Here is a 19592-nt window from a genome sequence, read left to right as displayed (position 1 = left end):
TCTTCTTAACTGGCAGGATACTTTTTAAAGAATAATCTTCTCTACAAGAATGTTTATTATTACATGTAAAAATTCTCATGGAATTCTCCAGGGCTTGCAGCTTGAGAAACATGGTGCTTGACTTATTTTCCTAGCTGGCTGCTGGGCATCACATGTAGGAAGGAATTGAAAGCCTGAATTAAAGACAGATAAATGGCTTCTGTTTCTTGCCTCCCAGCTACATGTCCCGTCATCCTGTCATGAAAGGAAATTAAAATGCTCTGACACATACTGAGTTTCATAAAGCCACGGTGTTCCTCTACAGGATCCTGTGTGCCTGTGGAAGTCAATACCACAAACAGGATTTTTGAGAATTTGATCTACAATCTTCATTTCAGAATTAGAGCAAAGTAAACAAAGAAAAATATTTCGTTATTGGGGTCTCTCCCTTTTAAAAAATAAATGAACTTCATAAATGTTTTGTTCCTCAGTCCTTCAGGACTTTTTCTATCTTCCAGGAATCCTAAAATAATAGCCAGTGGCTCTGGCATCTGATGTCTCCCAAGATAAATAACTGAAATACTTATAATTTGCAACCTGCTCCATTATTCACTCCTCAACCGTTCTCATTTCTGGTTTGCCTTTTTGCTCCCCCTAAAGAGGTATCATTCAAACCAGAATGGATTTATGATTTGTTTTTCTAAACACTGAGCATCACAATTTTCACTGGAAAACAAAAGCCCACAATTAAACCACTTTTTTTCCCTGAAACCTTATAAAAGTAACATTTAAGTTATGTTTAAGTATAAAATAATTTTAAAATCATCAGGCAAACAACCTAGAAACCAATATTATATATTTTGTAGAGAATTACTCAAGAATTAGCTACAGGGGCGCCTGGGTGTCTCAGTCCGTTAAGCGACCGACTTCGGCTCAGGTCATATTCTTGGGGTTCCTGAGTTTCAAGCCCTGCATCAGGCACTGTGCCCCTCCCCTGCTCATGCTCTCTCTCTGTCTCTCAAAAATTAATAAACGTTAAAGAAAAAAGAATTAGCTACAAAATGTAGTGATTTAGGATTGTACATATTTTTTCTAAATTTCTAAAATTTCTTGGAAAAGCCATTACTGTCTACAGTAGCTTAATCATTACCATCACGAAACACTGTGGGCATTCCAGAGTTAGAGAAATCATCAGAGTAATGTGATTTTGCCCCATGCCCTATTAGAACACGAAGAATAAATTATCTAACATTTAGATTCTTCTTTTTATTTGCATATCACTTCTTTTTTGTTGAAGAGAGAGAGTGTGTACACAAGCGGAGGAGAGGGGGACAAAGAGAGAGAGAATCTCTCTCTTGATCATGGGGCTCCATCTCATGACCCTGGGATCATAACCTGAGCCAAAATCAAGAGTCGGACATTCAACCAACTGAGCCACCCAGATGCCTCTGCATATCACTTTATCTTTCATCTGAGTTTAAGGTCCTTTGCATTCCCATGTCTTCCCAACATTGCAACCAACAAAAACCAATGAAGAGGCAAACAAAATGTTATCTATGTTCTACTTACTCTGGGTAAATTATCAGCTGTGGAAACCAGTCCACTACTCAGATCTATTTCTTACATTTCATTGTTCTAACTTCCCCTGTTTTCCACTGGACTCCAGAGGAGTTACCTATTATAGAACTGGTACCATGATTGATTTAAAGTTGCAATACCACAGACCTGCTCTAAGTAAAAAGCAAATGATAGACGAAATAGATTTATAAGAACCTACTTTGTGCAAGTCACAGTGATAGGTGTTGTGGGAGAGCAAGATACAGTTACTTCCCTAAGTATAGCCTACTAAGTTTGCGGCACTAAGACAAATGTGTACATAGTTATAATTCAAAGGATAATCTGAGAGACTCCAAAAGAGAGGTAGAAATAAAAGTGTTTTGAGGAGTCAGCAGAGGGAATGATCATATGAAGCTGGAAGGATGTGAAGGGGTTTCTTAGACAAGATGGATGTTTGAGATGAGTTTTATTTAAGGGCCATAATTTTGAAAGAGACTTTGGGGAGGGTGTTATTATCAAAAATAAAAGCATGCAAGAGGACAAAGAAGGAAAATATAGGACACAACCAGAATAGTAGTGTCCTGTTTGGCTGGATCTGGAAAGGTAACTTCGGGTTCTGTTATATTGGATCCTACAAGTCAGGTTAAGGAGATTGAGCTTTGAGCCTAGGCAAAGGGAGGTGACTGAGAGGCATAGAGCAGGACTGATGAGGAGTTTTTTCAGGCTAAGTGGGAGGAGGGGGAGTACAAGAAAGAGAAGTACCAGTAACAAGAAACTGTGTCTGGGCATGGATGACCAAGACTTGACTGATACATTCCACAATATCCCAAGGTTGCAGGGAGGGCAGAGATGGATTAAAGACAAGCTGAGGCCGCCAAAGACATCATTTTCTTGTTAGACTAGTCAGGTCCCCTACTTGTGAAGGTCAGTGTCTTCAAATTTTCACCTAATAAGTTAAGCAGCTTACATATTTCGGAATAAAAATTCCCTTTTCATGTGAAGATGATATGTTTCCAAAGCCTTTCTTTTGCTAAAAGGCAAAAGAAAGTTCAAGCATGACAGAGCCAGAGTAACAGCTATGGAAGAGAACAGCATCAAAAGGGCCAATGAGGGAGAGATGTCAGCCATGGTCTTGGTATCTGTGCAGATAAAATGTTTTCTGGTTTTGTGACTAATAAAAAATTAGTTTTCCCAGAAAGGAAAAATGTATAAAATTCAATATATTAAAAGTAAGGGTTCAATGAAATTCTGACACATACTACAACATGGATAAACCTTGAAAACATAATGTTCCATGAAATAAGCCAGACACAAAAGGACAAATACTGCATGATTCCTCTTATCTGAGGTACCTAGAGTACCAAATTTATAGAGAAAGAGGGGGCGCCTGAGTGGCTCAGTCGGTTGTGCATCTGACTTCGGCTCAGATCATGATCTCGTGGTTCATGAGTTCGAGCCCCACATCAGGCTCTATGCTGACAGCTCAGAGCCTGGAGCCTGCTTTGGATTCTGTGTCTCCTTCTCTTTCTGCCTCTCCACCCCCCCCCTCTCAAAAATAAACAAACATTAAAAAAATTTAGAGAAAGAAAGTAGAACAGTGGTTACCAAGGCTGAGAGAAAGAAGACAGGAGAGTTAGTGTTTAATGGGTACAGTTTCAGTTTGGGATGATTAAAAAGCTCTGAAGATGTATGGTGGTGATGGTGTCACAATAAAGTAAATGTACGTGATGCCACTGAATTGGATACTCAAAAAGGGTTACCATGGTATATGTTATGGCGTGTACATTTTAGTACGATTTTTAAAGAGCAATGGCTCAATGAGGTCCATAGTGTTGTTTTTATAAAGCCAAATTCTAATTTACTGATTTTTAGAGAGAAAGTTCACATTATGTGGCCTGATAGAATCAGGCTTGTAGGTTGGCCTTTCTACACAGGCCTCTGTTCCAAGAGAAGAGCTATGGTCTCTAAGAAGTTAGCATGGGGAGTTAGGAATCAGAGCAAAGGAGTTGGGTATGGTAATGGCTACCAGTAGAGAGATTATTTTCCCTAATGTTTTAACCTCCAATGTAGGAAGATAGCTGCCAAGGAGGTTTGAATCTTTGCATTAGCCAGTCTGGGTACTCTTCCTCAAGATAGCGTAGCAAACCAAGCTTATCTTTCAAAGCACAGTTCATCATAGTCACAAATGCAGTGAGAAAATACGACTAACACATCAATAGCTATCAGAAAGAATGATTAAATCTAAAACACTCACTAGAGAGAAGAGAAGAAGAGTGACAACAGGAAATATTTCTCCAGGATCAAAGTCTGATTTTAAAGTGAAATTTTCCTGCATCAACCTAATATGTGTTGCCCTTGGTATAAATGTTTTGGTGTCTCAATGAGAGTAGAAGACCAATTAATAAAGTTATTTATCTTTTCAGGTTGACATAGCACATACGGGACTCTGTAGGATTGAGGTATGCTACCAAAGAAGGAAAGAACCTGGTGTGAAGTAGAGGAAGGTGATAAGAAAAAAATAAAAGGAAATATTGAGAAGGAAGGGAGACTGGTAAGGAAGGAAGATAGTTGTGAAATTATATTATGTGAAGGAAGAAGTCTCCTGCGGTTCTGCAAGATGGAGAGCTAGCATACCTCAAAAGCACTGGAAACATCTACAAAAGCTCCATAAAATAGTTTGGGAACAGAATTAAAATGTGCTTAAAAAAAAGAAAGGAAAGAAAATTTAAAACTGGAGTGGTGAGGAGAATAGAGACTTGGAATGGTGTTAGACTTTATTAAGTTACTTGTGCATATTAAAATATAAAGGCTATATCGAAAGAAGGAAAATAAAATGCTGGATTTCCAAATAATTAGAGGGGAAAAAATAAGGGAATATCTGATTAATGTAATGAAATAAAAAAAGGAGAAAAAAAAGAACAGAAATCTCATGGTAAAGGGAATAGAATGTAAGGTGATAGAAATAAATGTAACAGTAATCACAGTAAATATAAATTAACTCACCAGTTAAAAGGCAGAGGCTATCAGATTGAAAAGTAAAAAAAAAAAACAAAAAAAAAAAACCCAGCTAGATTCCATTTATGAGAGAACTTCTAAAAACATAATGACATTGAAGGTTGACATTAAAGTGACAAAAAAGAATACCAGATTTATATTTCCAATAAGATCAAGAACTAGGTATAAAAATCCCTCTGCCACCCCAGAACACCCAGATCTGGACAAACCACTCAAAGATACTTTAAAGTTTTGGGTTTTGTTTTTGTTTTAGTAATCTCTACGCCCAACATAAGGCTTGAACTCGTGACCCCAAGATCATGAGTTCTATGCTCTTCCAACAAAGCCAGCCAGGTGCCCCTCAAAGACACTTGAAAATGTCTTATTACACTCACAAGAAAATAGGGGAAACCCTTTGAAGACAGAAAAAGCAAAGAGAAAGCCCAGACCACAGAAGCAGATGAACAAAAACACAGAAACTGATGCTACCCCAGATCAGGGGTCAACAACTACAGCCTGGGAGCCAAACTCAGCCTGCCTCCTGGGTTTGTAAAGTTTTATTGGAACCTGGCGAGGCCCAGTGTTTACATATTGTCTGTCTCTGGCTTCTTTTGCACTGTAACAGTGGAACTAAGTCGTATAGACGGAAATCATATGACCCTCAAAGTGAAAATATTTAACTATCCCTTTACAGAAAAGGTTTGCAGGCCCTTGCTCCAGGGGTTCAAGATATGAGGATTCATGCCTGCTGGGCTTGGTATAGGATGAGGAGTGAAAACAGAAACCCAGGCCTTTAGTCTGTGCACAGTGAGGAAAGTTAAATGGACACTTCTCCAAAAAAGTCAGACAACTGACATGAGTCTACGTCTATGAAATGATGAGTTGAAGGAACATCTGACTGTTTGCAAAGGGTATAGATAAGGAAACCTGCCAGTTGCCCTGCTCTAGATGGGAGTTACTCTGAAATTGGCACCCATTGCTTAGACTGAACACTGCTTCAAATGCCCCCCATGAAAAGCAGCCCACTGGCTTAGAAGTCCACTTCAAGGGCATTTTCTCTGCACCTTCCAGCTTTACTCAAAATGAGGTGTTATCAACATTTCCTCTCTGTTGTTTCTGTGCATTTTTTCATTCACTGTTGTAGACTAAAGAAGGGGAATAGTTTCATCCCTTGGGGTCTGACAGACTTGGAGCCTGCTTCCAGGCAGAAGAGACACTTGGGGTCTTTCCTGGATGCAGGCCACTACTACATAATGGCACCGCTACATCCTGGCAAGTGGAGAATGGTGGCTGTTGGGAGACCTCCTGTGGAAGAGCTGGCCTATGATCACTTCTCAGATATTAGTCCTTTATTTCTCTGATCAGAATCCCCTCTTAGTCTCTAAGCCTTCAATAGATCTTGTGAATCGCTACAGGCTGATCATAGTTATCAGTGTGTGGAATTAAGGAAATTCCCTGTTTTCATGCTTGTAGCAAAGCATAGAGAGGGAATGGCAACTGCTTATACAAGACCAAATATGAGATGGTGAAAGATGGTCTGCAGAGTATAGGGCTGTGGTTGGAGCCACAGGGCTGGCTAAGATGGCAAGCTGAAACCAGGACACATTTATGTGATGTATGGACCTTCCCAGAAACATGTGTAAAGGAGAAGCAGGTGAGAAAATACAAGCCGATGGTTGTGGATAAACTATATATAAAAAGAAAGTGAGACTTTATAGTCACCAGTTGGGGAGGCATTCATTGTGTGAATACATCTCGGGGAAGAAGGTTCTATAGGATAGACCTTGAAGACAATGGCTTAAGCTAGCAGCCAACCCAGAGGATTGACATTTTCATAAATGCTTCACCACTGAAGAGAATTTAGCATCTATTGCAGATAATGAGAGATCATTGACGTATGGGAGGGGATCGCTAGGGGACTTTCTCAGCACTTCTTAAATCACACTATTACGATACATTTGATTCCATACCCAGGCAAAAACCCAGAGAAGAGTCACCACTTGTGACTGACTTGTGGCTATATCCCATCCTTTCTAATCAAGGCCCCAAAATAGTTCTAGAGATTAGTGACAACAGAAGGATGGCCTGATTGGCAAATCCTGAGACTAGGAGGCAGTAGAGTTCAGGCTTTAAATCTAGGCACTGATGAGCTGTGTAAGATTGTACAAGGCAAGTCATTTTGCTGCACCTGCTTCTCTGTTGAATAACACGGATGATGTTAGTCCATAGCTCATAGAGTTGTTATTGCAGATCAAATTACTTCAGACAAGTAAAGCACCTAGAACAATGCCTGGTATGTAGTTAGTGCTCACTGGATGTTGGCTGCTCCTACTGGGAGTTCAGGCAAAGGACTGGACGTAGTCAAGTCCAGGATCTGTTATTCAAGAGTTTAGATTCAGACATCCATTTCTGTACAATAGATGACTTTATAATAACGTATCACCACTTCTCATAATTCCTGTGGGATGAGTGGGCTCAGATGAGTGTTTCTTCTGCTGGGGTTTCTCATGTGGTTGCAATCAGCTGGTGGCCGGGGCTGGAGACATTGGGACGCCTGAATCTGTTGGAATGCCTGAGATGACTTCTTCCCTCTGGTGCCTGGTGATTTAGTGCTTCACAACATGATGTCTCTCTCCACAGGGCTCCTCATCCTCCAGGGCTCTCTGTGTGGCCTGCCAGTGGGGCACCCAGACGTCTCACATGGTAATTGGTTTCTGAGAACACAAAAGCAGGAGCTGCCAGGACTTTCCTAGCGTTTAGGCCCAGAGCTGGCACAGTGTCACTTCTGCCCATTATATTGGATTAAGAAGTCACAAGGTCACCCAGATTCAATGTGGAGGGAGCGGACTACAGAAGGGCATGACTACTAGGAGCCATGGTTCACTGGGTATGGTCTAAAGGAAGTTTATAAAAGCAAAAGGAATGGGTGAGCTCAGAGTTGTTTTCCCCCTAAATTAATAGACTCCACTCTTCCCCACATTCACATCATCTCACACCTGATATATTCTAGCTTATCATCAAGGTCTCCCCCCAAACCCAGTCATCTCCCTACTTCTATCCAACTTGTGTTCTGCTCTCATGTTAGCCTTCCAGAAACATTGTCTTTGTGTCTCTGCCTAAGAAAACTTAACTATTTAGTATTGTCTGCATGATAAGGTTTGAACACCTTAGGCTGTTATTCAAGGGGCCATGGGCTTGTGTCTGAGAATACGGGGTTGAGTTAGAGAATGACAGAAATGAAATTCACATAGCAATATTGACTGCTTTCTAGCTTTATCAAGCCTAAAGAGTGCACAAACAGCACAAAGGAAACATCTGAATGATATATCATTTTTGTCATCAGACCACAGAGGTGACAATGGTCAGCAGCCTGCAGGGATAAAAAAGCTTGCGAGATATGAACAAAAGGGCACCCAGAAATTCATTCTTACCTATGAAAGGTTTGCATTATCACCCAGAAAAATCTTCTGCTACCTTGTAAAGCCACTCAGCAAGTCACATCACTTAGGATAATAATCTATGCCCAATGTCTGAGCTCTGGGTCCCCATATTCTTGCTGCCTATCATTCACCCACCTTTTTTCCTGTGTCTAAACTACAGGTTATGCAATTTCCTTCATTTGTACCTTTGTAGGAGATTAGGAGATTTTCCAGTTCTCCAGGAGGGCAGTTTGCATCATGATCAACCATAGAAGTCCTCTGCAATGGTGTCCCAATTTCATGTTTTAACCTCATACTTATCTATGTGCTGCACAATGTTTACTATAACATTCCCTTTTACCCCTTGACACAAACCTTTGCACCCATTCAAACTGATCTACCCTCTCTGTTCCCCTCACTTCCTAGTCCTTTCTCATCTCTCTGCATAAGATGGGAAGCAATGGCAGGGAAGGAATGGAGAAGACACAAGCTGTGCCAATGTCTCAAGAAGCTGAGGCGTTGGAGCACAAGAAATGAGGGTAGCAAGAAAGATAAGAATGCCTTGTTTTGTAGTCCTCTCATGTCTACTGCATTTTACTTGTATTTTTCTTAAATATAGGAGAGGTTTCATTTCCTCAGCCATATTTGTTTTAAATGTTTCTTTTTGAGAGGAGAAAGAGAGAGAGAGAGAGAGAGAGAGAGAGAGAGCGCACATGAAAGGGGCAGAGAGGCAGAAAGACAGAGAGAATGAGAATCTCAAGCATGCTCCGCACTGTCAGTGCAGAGCCCAACACCGGGGTTGAACTCATGAACTGTGAGATCATGACCTGAGCTGACATCAAGAGTCAGTCACTTAACCCACTAAGCCACCCAGGCACCCCTCCTCAAGCCATATTCTGAGCCTACTTTGGGAAAAGAAGGGGTTTATTCTAAACTGTGTTTTTCTACCCTATATATTTATACTTATTCAGAGTAGCAATAATTACTTGTTAGTTGGTTATGCCATAGAAAGACAAAACTCTTACAGTTCACCCATCCATCCATTTACCCGTTTTGTCATGGAGTCAATAATCACTTACTGACTCCTATCCACCTCAAGCCTTTGCCGTGCATTGCTCTTCACCGGGCAGTTTATGCAAGCTCTGGAACTCTTAGATTCCTCAGCATCTGATACATAGAACCCTATAAAATATTCAGCCTTAAAATTATAAAAATAAAGAGATAAAATTATGAAAATACTACAATCTCATTGTAAACACCAAAACAGCATAGAAGCCTCCTCTGGTTGCTACTCCACCCAAACTTCCCATTCCAATAGCTGAAAAGTAACAGTTGCTGACAGTTCTTTCTATATCCTTCCAGAAATTTGTATTTTTTTTTACATAAATAAGACCATTCTATATGTATTTTTCTGTTGTTGCCCACACCTCTCATCTATACAATATATTTTGGTTCTCTTCTCATAAAGGGCCATGTACCTCTCCTTGTTCTTTTTTAATTCATTTTTTATTTTTTATCTTGGGGGGGGTGTGAGTGAGGAAGAGGGGCGGGGGGGGTGTGAGTGAGGAAGAGGGGCAGAGAGAGAGGAAGAGAGAATCTCAAGCAGGCTCCACGCTCAGTGTGGGCTTGATCCCATGACCCCATGACCCCAAGGTAATGACCTGAGCCAAAATCAAGAGCCAGACGCTCAACTGAGCCAACCAGGCACCCCTCTCCTTGTTCTTTTCTGATAAAAAAAAAGAAAAAAACAGTTTTATTGAGATACAATTCACACAGCCTGCCATCACCCATTCAATGGTTTTTAGAATATTCAGAGCTGTGCAGTCATCATGACAATCCTCATTCTTTTTAACGGTTGCAGAGATTTTGTTTTATGCCACAATTTCAGTAAATATTTGTTGAACTGATTTAAACTATAGATTTGGACTGAGAAAGTGGAGGAAAAAAAGAAAATTATCTAGAAACATAAAAATAAGAAAGCTCCAAGGCTTCTGCTGGTATTTTAAGCAACTATGTTATATTGATATAACAACATGGATGAAAACATATCCTTTTCACAGTATCTGTGTTTTTTCTTTCCAGATAGCAGGATCCTAATCCATGTGGACATAAATTCATGTTGTATTATGCTGGATTTCCCTTAGCAAGTCAATTGTTTTCAATTTCAAGTAACATATTGTTTCATTTCAGTAAGTTTAAAAATAAATATTACTTTTAATAAGCTCCCCAAATTTAGTTTATAATATTTCAATATGAATAGGACAATTTTTGCAGCATTTAAATATACTGTGAAGGTAAGCATTTCAGATTAATACAATATTTATAAAATGTCTAAAGAAATGTAAGCAAGTTGTTTTTGAAATTATTTATAAATATTAGGAGCTTTAAGCATATGGGGTGCTAAGTAATATTGACATGTCTGGGAAAATGTGCAAAACAGAGGGAAATAATGCAACTCCTCTTTCCCCACACTTACATTCCCACATACAAAATAACACATTCGCTCAGAGGGGGGACAAACGGCATTTGGTAAAATTAGTAAAGCTTAACAGTGACATTAAAACATGTACTTCGGGGCGCCTGGGTGGCGCAGTCGGTTAAGCGTCCGACTTCAGCCAGGTCACGATCTCGCGGTCCGTGAGTTCGAGCCCCGCGTCAGGCTCTGGGCTGATGGCTCGGAGTCTGGAGCCTGTTTCCGATTCTGTGTCTCCCTCTCTCTCTGCCCCTCCCCCGTTCATGCTCTGTCTCTCTCTGTCCCAAAAAAAAAAAAAAAAAAAAAAAAAAAAAAAACATGTACTTCAATGCAAACCTGAATCAGGCAAAGCACTGAAAAACTTAGACCCAACTGCTGTTGAAGTGGGCAAGCAAAAGACATAGGCACTTGCTAGTGTAAAAAGAGGAATTGCTGTAGAGGTTGGAAAACATCTTTCTGGAGATTTTAAAAACATGACAAGAACAGAACATATTCGATGCCACATTCCTCTCTAGGGATTGAGACTTGATTCCATGAGGTCATGCAGCTCATGGATTCTATTATTATAATCGAGTCCCACACTGAGTCTCAAAGTGCAATATTCACTGTTCCTAAATGCTTAATGTCTAAGTTCCTGGAAACTCTCCCCCTCAGGACCTCTCTGGTACTCAGCAGTAATCTAGCAAGTGTTCATCTTCAAATGCATCATCAAGCATATACCATTTTTCCAAAACAAATCAATCAGATGTCAAAAACAGTAGAAATCTCAGATCTTTTTTCCACCTTAGGTCAAACTCCATCATTCCTGGGATTTGATGGAGATCTTTAAAATTCTGTATCTTAGATTCTCCTCATAAGTTCTCCAGGCAAACAGAGTCTTGATCTTAAAAAGTCTCTAATTTATCCAAATTTCTTTAAAACTGTCTTTTCCTTTTGGAGTTCCTGGGTGCTCAGTCGGTTAAGCATCTGACTTCGGCTCAGGTCATGATCTCATGGTTCATGGGTTCGAGCCCCACATTGGGCTCTGTGTTGACAGTTCAGAGCCTGGAGCCTGTTTTGGATTCTGTGTCTCCCTCTCTCTCTGCATCCCCCCCCACATGCACACTCTGTCTCTCTCAGAAATGAATACATGTTAAAAAATATTTTTTAAATGTCTTTTACCTTCAAAATGACTTCATACTTTACCTGTGTCCTAGAATTAAAATCTAGCACAGATAAGGAGAATGATGGAGCTGCTTTAATGATGGCAAAATAAAACCCAAGAAAATGTGAAATAACCATTAGAAAATAACCAAATATATACCAGGCAGAGGAAGCTCCAGCTTCTTCATGCTTTTTTTTTAATGTTTATTTATTTTCAGAGAGGTAGGCAGGGAGAGAGGAAAAGAGAATCCTAAGCAGTCTTCGAACTGTTACCATGAAGCCCAAAATGGGCTTGAGATCATGAACCGTGATCATGACCTGAGCTTATATCAAGAGTCGGATGCTTAACCAACTGAGCCACCCAAGTGTCCCATTTAAAAATACTGTATGGATGGAACTACCCTACGACCCAGAAATTGCACTACTAGGTATTTATCCAAGGGATATGTGCTGTTTTGAAGGAACACATGCACCCCAATGTTTATAGCAGAACTAGCAACAATAGCCAAAGTATGGAAAGAGCCGAATGTCCATTGATGAATGAATGGATAAAGAAGATTTGGTGTATATATATATATATATATATATATATATATATATATATATACACACACACACACACACACACACAATGGAGTATTACTTGGCAATCAAAAAGAATGAAATCTTGTCATTTGCAACTATGTGGATGGAACTGGAGGATATTATGCTAAGCTAAATTAGACAGTAAGAGAAAGACAAATATCATATGACTTCACTCACATGCCGACTTTAAGACACAGAACAGATGAACACAAGGGAAGGGAAGCAAAAATAATATAAAAACATGGAGGGGGACAAAACATAAGAGACTTTTAAATATGGAGAACAGAGGGTTACTGGAGGGGTCGTGAAAGGGGGGATGGGTTGAATGGGTAAGAGGCATTAAGGAATCTACTCCTGAAATCATTGTTGCACTATATGCTAACTAACTTGGATGTAAATTTAAAAAAATACTATATGGGACTTTGGATATGGGAAGATGGACTGAATTTTGGGGGGAGAGAGAAAGTAATTTTTTTGAGACAGAGAAAGTAATTTTTTTGAGACAAGCAGGGAGAGAGACAAGAGGAGGGAGGAAGAGAGAGACAGGAGACAGAAAGAGAAAGAGAGAGAAAGAGAGAGAGAGAGAGAGAGAGAGAGAATCATAAGCAGACTCCACACTCACCCCAGAGTCCAACATGGGGTTCAATCTCACAACTCTGAGATCATGACCTAAGCCGAAATCAAGAGTCAGATGCTTTACCAACTGAGCCAGCCAGGTGCCTGAAAGTAATTTTTAGTAGGCCTCTCCTTAGAGTGAAAATCATTGCTGTGAAAAACAGTACTCAGCAATTAAGGGGACATTAAAAAAAAAAAAAGCCTGAAATGTTCTCTTCTTCCTACTTTCTGAAGAGAAGGGAAATGGTAATTGAGAGAACAGATTACAGAGAGGGATTATCACTGGAGAGCACGAGACTGTGGTTGGTGCATAACAGGAACTGCAAAAAGATCAGTGTATCTCTGCATCCACAGTAGCAAACCCACTTAAGCTAGTATAAACAGAAAAGCAATTTGTTAAAGAGTGTTAGGTATTTCTGGGAGACTGGAGAGTCTGTGTTTGAGGTTAGCCAAATACTTGTTAGGCAACAGCTTCACAGAGACCCGCGGCTGCTCTGGTAGTCCCACACACCTCTATTAGCATCACCTCCCCTGAGTGCTAGATACTAATAGCTCTGCAACTATGACCCCCCAAAGCTGAAAGCCTCTACTGCCAGCCTTGCCAGAAAATGGATTCTTACCTTCTCACATAGCTCTCTTATGAGTGAAATCTCAAATAGGTTCATTTGATTGCCATAGAATATACCATGAGAACCAGGAAAACTGAGGGGCTAGCTTCTCCTCTGGGAGAGGGGTAGATAATGTGGAATAATCCCCGAATGTGAAAATGGTGTGGCTAGAAAGTCACAAAACACGGCAAATATCTTCCATTGGATGTATGGTTGCAGTATAGAAGCCAGAAAGTCAGTAGGTTTTGATAGATTAGATACTTCAAATGAGAGAGAGGAGGGCAGTATGAGTGACTCTCAGATTTCAGATTTGTATATGTGGTGGATGGTGGCATCATTACAGAGATGCAGTGGGCATATTTAGTGCATGAAAGGCCATTAGGATCAATAATTCGGTTTGGAAGGATTCTGGGAAGATGACAGCAGAAGTGGGGTGATTTTTTAATCTCCTCAGAGCAGCCTATAAAAAGAAACAAAAAGCAGAATAAAGCCAAACACCAATGGAGATAATCTTCAACAGTGACAGTGACAAGGTTTTCCCATAAACTACAAATTATGAATGGATAAAGAGCAACCACTGACAGCTATAAGAATTGATTGTACCAACACCTTTGCAGGACAGAGGGAAGCAAGGGACATCAGATGGATTTGAGATCTCTAAAGAGCCAAGAAGTACTCACTGGAAGCTTCTGATAAAATTAAGAGGGGGTTTTACACTCTGATAATGAATGAGTACAAAGTGTTTGCAGTGAACTCTGAAGGGGCCACAGAAATCTGGGCCCCATGAAATCCCAGACCAGGTAGTCAAAACTCACTTCTAGGACAAAGTCCCATGATGAGAAAATGTTGCAAGGAAAATCCAAATTGAGCACCACAGGAACAGCAAAGTCAAAGGAAATAACAGGTCCAGATAAAACTAGGGGAGGAAATATCTCCAGAAAGTAAGCTGCAAATTTTTTGAACATACACAAATATAACAAAAGAGAGAACTGTAGAGCTATGAAGTTAGAAGGGTTATCTTGAGTCACAACTATTTCTAAAAGTTGAGGAAGACAAATTTTGAGTATAAATGAGCAAAAAGAAGAATCATATCTTAAAGTTAACGTAAAAACAGATTAAGAAGAATAACATCCACACAGATAAGGAAGGAGAGACATTAGAGAGACATTAGAGAAACAGGACTACAATATGTCTTGCAACATAGAGAGGATGTGCTCTGATAGAGCAGGGCTTTCATGGTTTATGGTCTGGGGCTTCACATCAAGTAAAGCGAGGACCCTTAAAGGAACATTGTGATGGTGGGAGACATCCTCAAGAATGTTGCTACTACCCACTTCCCTGAGTCTTGTTCATGATTCCTTCTCCTCTTCCAATTAGGAGATGTGATGATGCAAAAGGTTGAATGGAGAGGGCATTATAATGAATTGTAGATACAGATTTTGTCCATAGAATCTCTTGTGAAGGTTTATTCTGATGAGCTGGGCTTGCTGCATTATTTATTCCCATCATATTGGGAATAATCATGAAACCTAATATTCCACCAGTCAGACTGGTCTTTTTTTTGCATTACTCCAATAACAGCAATTCTGGGCTAGAAGTAGGGAGGAAATGGCAGGAAGTTGCAATAGAAAAAGAAGGTGGTGGAGGTAGTCTTAACAGTAATAATGGCAACTTCCAACAACACTGACTTGTGATTCTGATTAATCAAGTTTTTAAAGTAGACATATATGGTTGATATTTATTTGAAATGCTCTTTATGTATAAAACCATCTAGATATTAAATAATTTGGAATTTTTGATAACATTTGAAATATTATAAATTGTAAAATATTCTTTCTAAACAACCACACAAATACATTTTTTTCTAAGCCCAAACAGATGTTCCCATGCTTGAAGTGCTGTTCCTAATTTCTAATTTATTTTTAAAGGCTAATTTGCAAAATGAAATTGTTTGGATGATTAGTTTGCAGTAAACATGGTACACCAAATTGGTTTCTAAATTTAGAGAAAGGTTGAGTCTCCTCTTATAATAATCAAGAAATAGAAGTATTAATGATAATGGAGCTTCCATAATTAAAAAGTCAAATTCTGAAATAACAAGCAGAAATGAACCTTAGCAGGTAGTAGCAACATAAATTGTAATTCCTGAAAATGGTTATTTTAAGCTCTTTTCATGGGATAATGCAATCTCCAATATGCAGCTTACTGAACAATAATATATGTATCATATGCATTATAATTATGTTCCATAGTCTTGCTGAATTCAGTACTATCAGACATAACAAAGATATAGGAAATAGTGCATGATATTCTAAGAGTCATAAAAGACAAAGTTGTGTTAATGAATGCTTTGATTTCTATGTCTGATATTTTAAAAATTTTTGGAAAGTAGTAATTGTTATCTATATAAATGTATTCAAAGAAAAATCTTGTTTACATATAATAGGATTTACAGAAGAACTCTAGATTTTAAATACAGTAGACTCCATGTCCTTTCTTGGAGGTTTTTGAGGACTGATTTTTGGTAATATCTCTCTGGCATAAAATGTTTTATGAAGTCCAGCTTCTCGAACTGCTAACTCAAAACGGAGTCTAGGGTCAGAAATTATCTGTAGAAAGAAAAAAGAAATTATCTGTAGAAATAAAATACAATTTAAATAAGTAGCAATTCGTTGAACTAAAGTAAATTTTATCATTTAGTTCTATACTTGCTCAAGCTATATAATTTGTTTCTTCTGGGTAGATGACTAGATGACAATAAACTTTGTGTATACAGTGACTATATTCTGTTGCTGTTTTTTAGGGGGAGAGGGTTGGGGGGTTTTTTGTTGTTTTTACTGAAAACGTCCAAATGTTCTTGACATTATCATTTTCCAGTATATCTGTGGCTTCTGAGATAAGATACAGAGAATATTATACTAGATTAGTCAAAATACAACATATTGATATTATTAAAAAGATGGAGTAAAAAAAGATTACTTTCAGTACTATCATTGATTCATTATTTATTCATAGCTAGAATTACAAAATATAGACAATCATTGATTAAAGTAAATCTAAACCACACTCTTGGTACATTCGTCTTTAACCAGACATTCTAATTTCTCCATCATTCTGAAATATGTAAATTATGTTTAAACACATGGCCTCTACTTAAAAAACAAAATCAATCGAACTCTCCAAGGCTGATTTCTATTTCAAGCAGAATTAGAAAATGTCTCCACCAATGTGGTTCTAAGTGGCAATGGAAGTATGAGTAGCTCAATTTCTATTTTCATTTATAGCTGATTGGACCTTATTCCTCTTCCCCTCCTTCCATGAATATTAAATGTCAACAGACGCTGCTTGCAATAAGGTAACCACATATGGATTTTAGCTAATGAGGCATTTTACACGGACTTCAAGTCCCCCTAGAGGATGGGATAGCAAGCTGTTGAAAGCAGCCCTCCTTCAAGAAGCTCTTAAACCAATAGGGGCAGTAAGAAGGTATACAGATAACTACAGCTGGTGGCACATGTGACTGATGTTCCAAGGATAGAAGATCACAGAAGTACCTCTCCTGGTGCGGGTTAGACTAGGATGACCTCGGGTGAGGAGGAGCACGTGAGCTAACTGTAAAGTCCACCCTATTCTTCTATGAAGCAGAGTGGGGAAGAAAAGAGACAGCCAAAAAAGGAAGGCACATGCAAACTCAGAGGTGAAATAGGTCAATTCGGGGTCAGGGCAGTTTGGGTAGAACACTGGAGTAGCAGCAGTCTACTACAATTGTCTAAACATGAAGTAATAAATGTCTAAACTTGGCTGGTAGCAAGGAAGAGAGAACTTTCAGAAACACTATGAAGGGAAGAATCAAGAGAATTTGGCAACTGATGAGGTACAGGGACGAGGAGCAATGATTGCACACAAGTCGAAAATAATACAGAGATTTGTGTCTGAGAAGCAATATATTTTGAGCATTAGTCTCTCCTCTTCTAGATACAATCTCTGTAGTCACCCTTATCCACTTCCAAGGATTCATGCTCTGCCTGTGTGCTCCCTAATTTTTTCTGGATTCACCTGTCTTCTCAGCTTCGGGTCTGTGAGGTTTAAAAGATCGCCTTATCCTATTTTTAGAATAGGTATCAAGTGAAATGGAGATCTCCCTGGAAAGTTGACCTGCATTTCCCCAAATCACCTCCCCAGAAGCAACCAATCAGATTCTTGTAAACGTGTTCTAGACATCTTCACCCTAATCATGACATGAACAAAATAAATACTCTTCCCCGAAGTCTGTTTTTACTTCTGTATTCTTATATGGTTAATGGCAGCCACACGTAATGACTATAATTTACTGAATTACTTGTAGATGCCAGGCAATATCCTAGGCAATTGACATTTATTATCCTAATCCTCATAAGAACCTTACAAATTATTATTTTACAGATGAAGTAAACAAGACATAAAGATGTTAATAGCTTACACAAGTTCATAGCCAGTAAATAGCAGATGTAGATTTGAATCCAAAATGCAGGCTCTTCTCAGTACCACTCGCTGCCTGGCTTAGAATCATCCTCACTTTCATTACTCCCTCCTCTCAGCCAGAGCCATTCATGCCACGCCCTCCCACGTTTATGAGGACTTTGCCATCTTAAAAGACTCTGACCCCCACTCCCACCCCCACCAATTTTCTGTCCAGGATACGTTGCTAAGCATATCTGAGTATATAATTCACCTGCTTCTAAGTCTCACCTGTGCTCACAGGATAACATCTTAGCAAACAAAAGCTACTATACTTTTCAGTCTGACCCTAACCTATGTTTCCAATCTCATCTCCTAGCACCCACCCTTGCCGTGTACCTTTACACTGAAGACACGCCAATAAGGGCCTCTTTCCACCCTCCTCTGCTTGGTGAAACCCTTATTTCCTCAGCCCAGGTACCCGAGAGCTTTCCAGTTTGACTTCAATTCTTTGCCAGCCCCAGCTGCCCTTCCTGCTTTGGCTTCTGGAGATACACTTGCATCCTTATAATTAATCCCTTTCCTTTCGCCCAACCCCTCCTCCCAGCTGAGTTTTTTGGTTTTAATTTAAATCAACCTGGAAAAAATGTTGTTACTGCTGCCAAAAATCCTCGACTAAGATGTAGCTTAGTTTCCTCTTCAACACTTGGTCCGACTTCCGTAGTCTGCATTTCTTTTGGTTCCCTTCGTGCCGCTACATGCCTTAGACCTCCACCATGGAGGTAGTCTCACCCCAGGGGCGTTATTCTCACACATGCTACCTTCCCTCCTAACCCAGCCGCCCTGCTCACTTCCTTCAACAGAGTAAGTCAGTCTTGTTCAGGATGTAGCCCTGGCAACTCCACTGTGCCAGATATAGAATATGTTCTGTAAATATTGTCCAATTGATAAATGAACTGTTTATCTTTTTTATTTCTTAGCGAAGTATACAGCACATAGGAGAGGCACACTTGATCTGTCAATGGGTGAATGGATGAAGTTTCCTACTCTGTAAATAATTAACTAAGTGTCCAGCTTCTCTCCTTAGACTTGCAAAATTAACAAACTAGGGAGAACTACTTTCTCCCTTAATATCAGTGATATCCATTCATTCATCTGTCCTCCCTCCCTGCCTTCCATCCATCTGAAAAGACTTTTTTTTTTTTTAACTTTTTAAACGTTTATTTATTATTGAGAGACACAGTGTGAGCAGAGGAGGGGTAGAGAGAGGGGAGACACAGAATCTGAAGTAGGGCTCCAGGCTCTGAGCTGTCAACACAGAGCCCAACGCGGGGCTCAAACTCATGAACTGTGAGATCATGACCTGAGCCGAAGTCGGTCGCCTAACCAACGGAGCCACCCAGGCACCCCTGAAAGTACTTTTTAAAATCTCTTCTCAGTTACAGGAACAGACTAAAAGGAGTCAGAAGTTCCTAGAAATGGTTAAATAACACCTTAATACTTTTCCACAGAAAATGTTTTCTTTTCTCATTAGCTCTGATGTATTATCTTCAGTTCATTTTAATTTCTGAAAGCTTCCCTCTGCTTTGTCTTGTATCAGTGTCATCAGTTGTTGCCTTAGTAGGATTTATATCATGAATTTAACATTAAATTCTGAATGATAGAGAAACACTTAAAATAGAACATTAAACACAACTTTAAAGTAAAATTTTGTAAATTTTAAAGATATTTTAATGTAGAAATGTCAATTTTAAAAATAATTTTCAATGACAGATTTATAAT

The 19592-nt window shown here is 39.3% G+C and overlaps 1 protein-coding gene across 2 annotated transcripts in view; it reads right to left on the bottom strand.

The window, feature by feature from the left end:
• Window positions 1-14925: 14925 nt before the first annotated feature.
• CCDC148 (coiled-coil domain containing 148) overlaps window positions 14926-19592 on the bottom strand; it is a 246819-nt gene continuing 242152 nt past the window's right edge. For both annotated transcript variants that reach the window (XM_060626781.3, XM_060626782.3), the window contains one exon: window positions 14926-15982. In XM_060626781.3, the coding sequence (XP_060482764.2) occupies window positions 15836-15982 (147 nt within the window). In that variant the 3' untranslated portion in view covers window positions 14926-15835. The remainder of the gene's footprint in view (window positions 15983-19592) is intronic.

Source organism: Panthera onca, chromosome C1 (genome assembly GCF_046562875.1).
Source record: "Panthera onca isolate mPanOnc1 chromosome C1, mPanOnc1 haplotype 2, whole genome shotgun sequence".
NCBI classification, from domain to species: domain Eukaryota; kingdom Metazoa; phylum Chordata; class Mammalia; order Carnivora; family Felidae; genus Panthera; species Panthera onca.
This window is presented reverse-complemented; position numbering and strand designations above follow the sequence as displayed.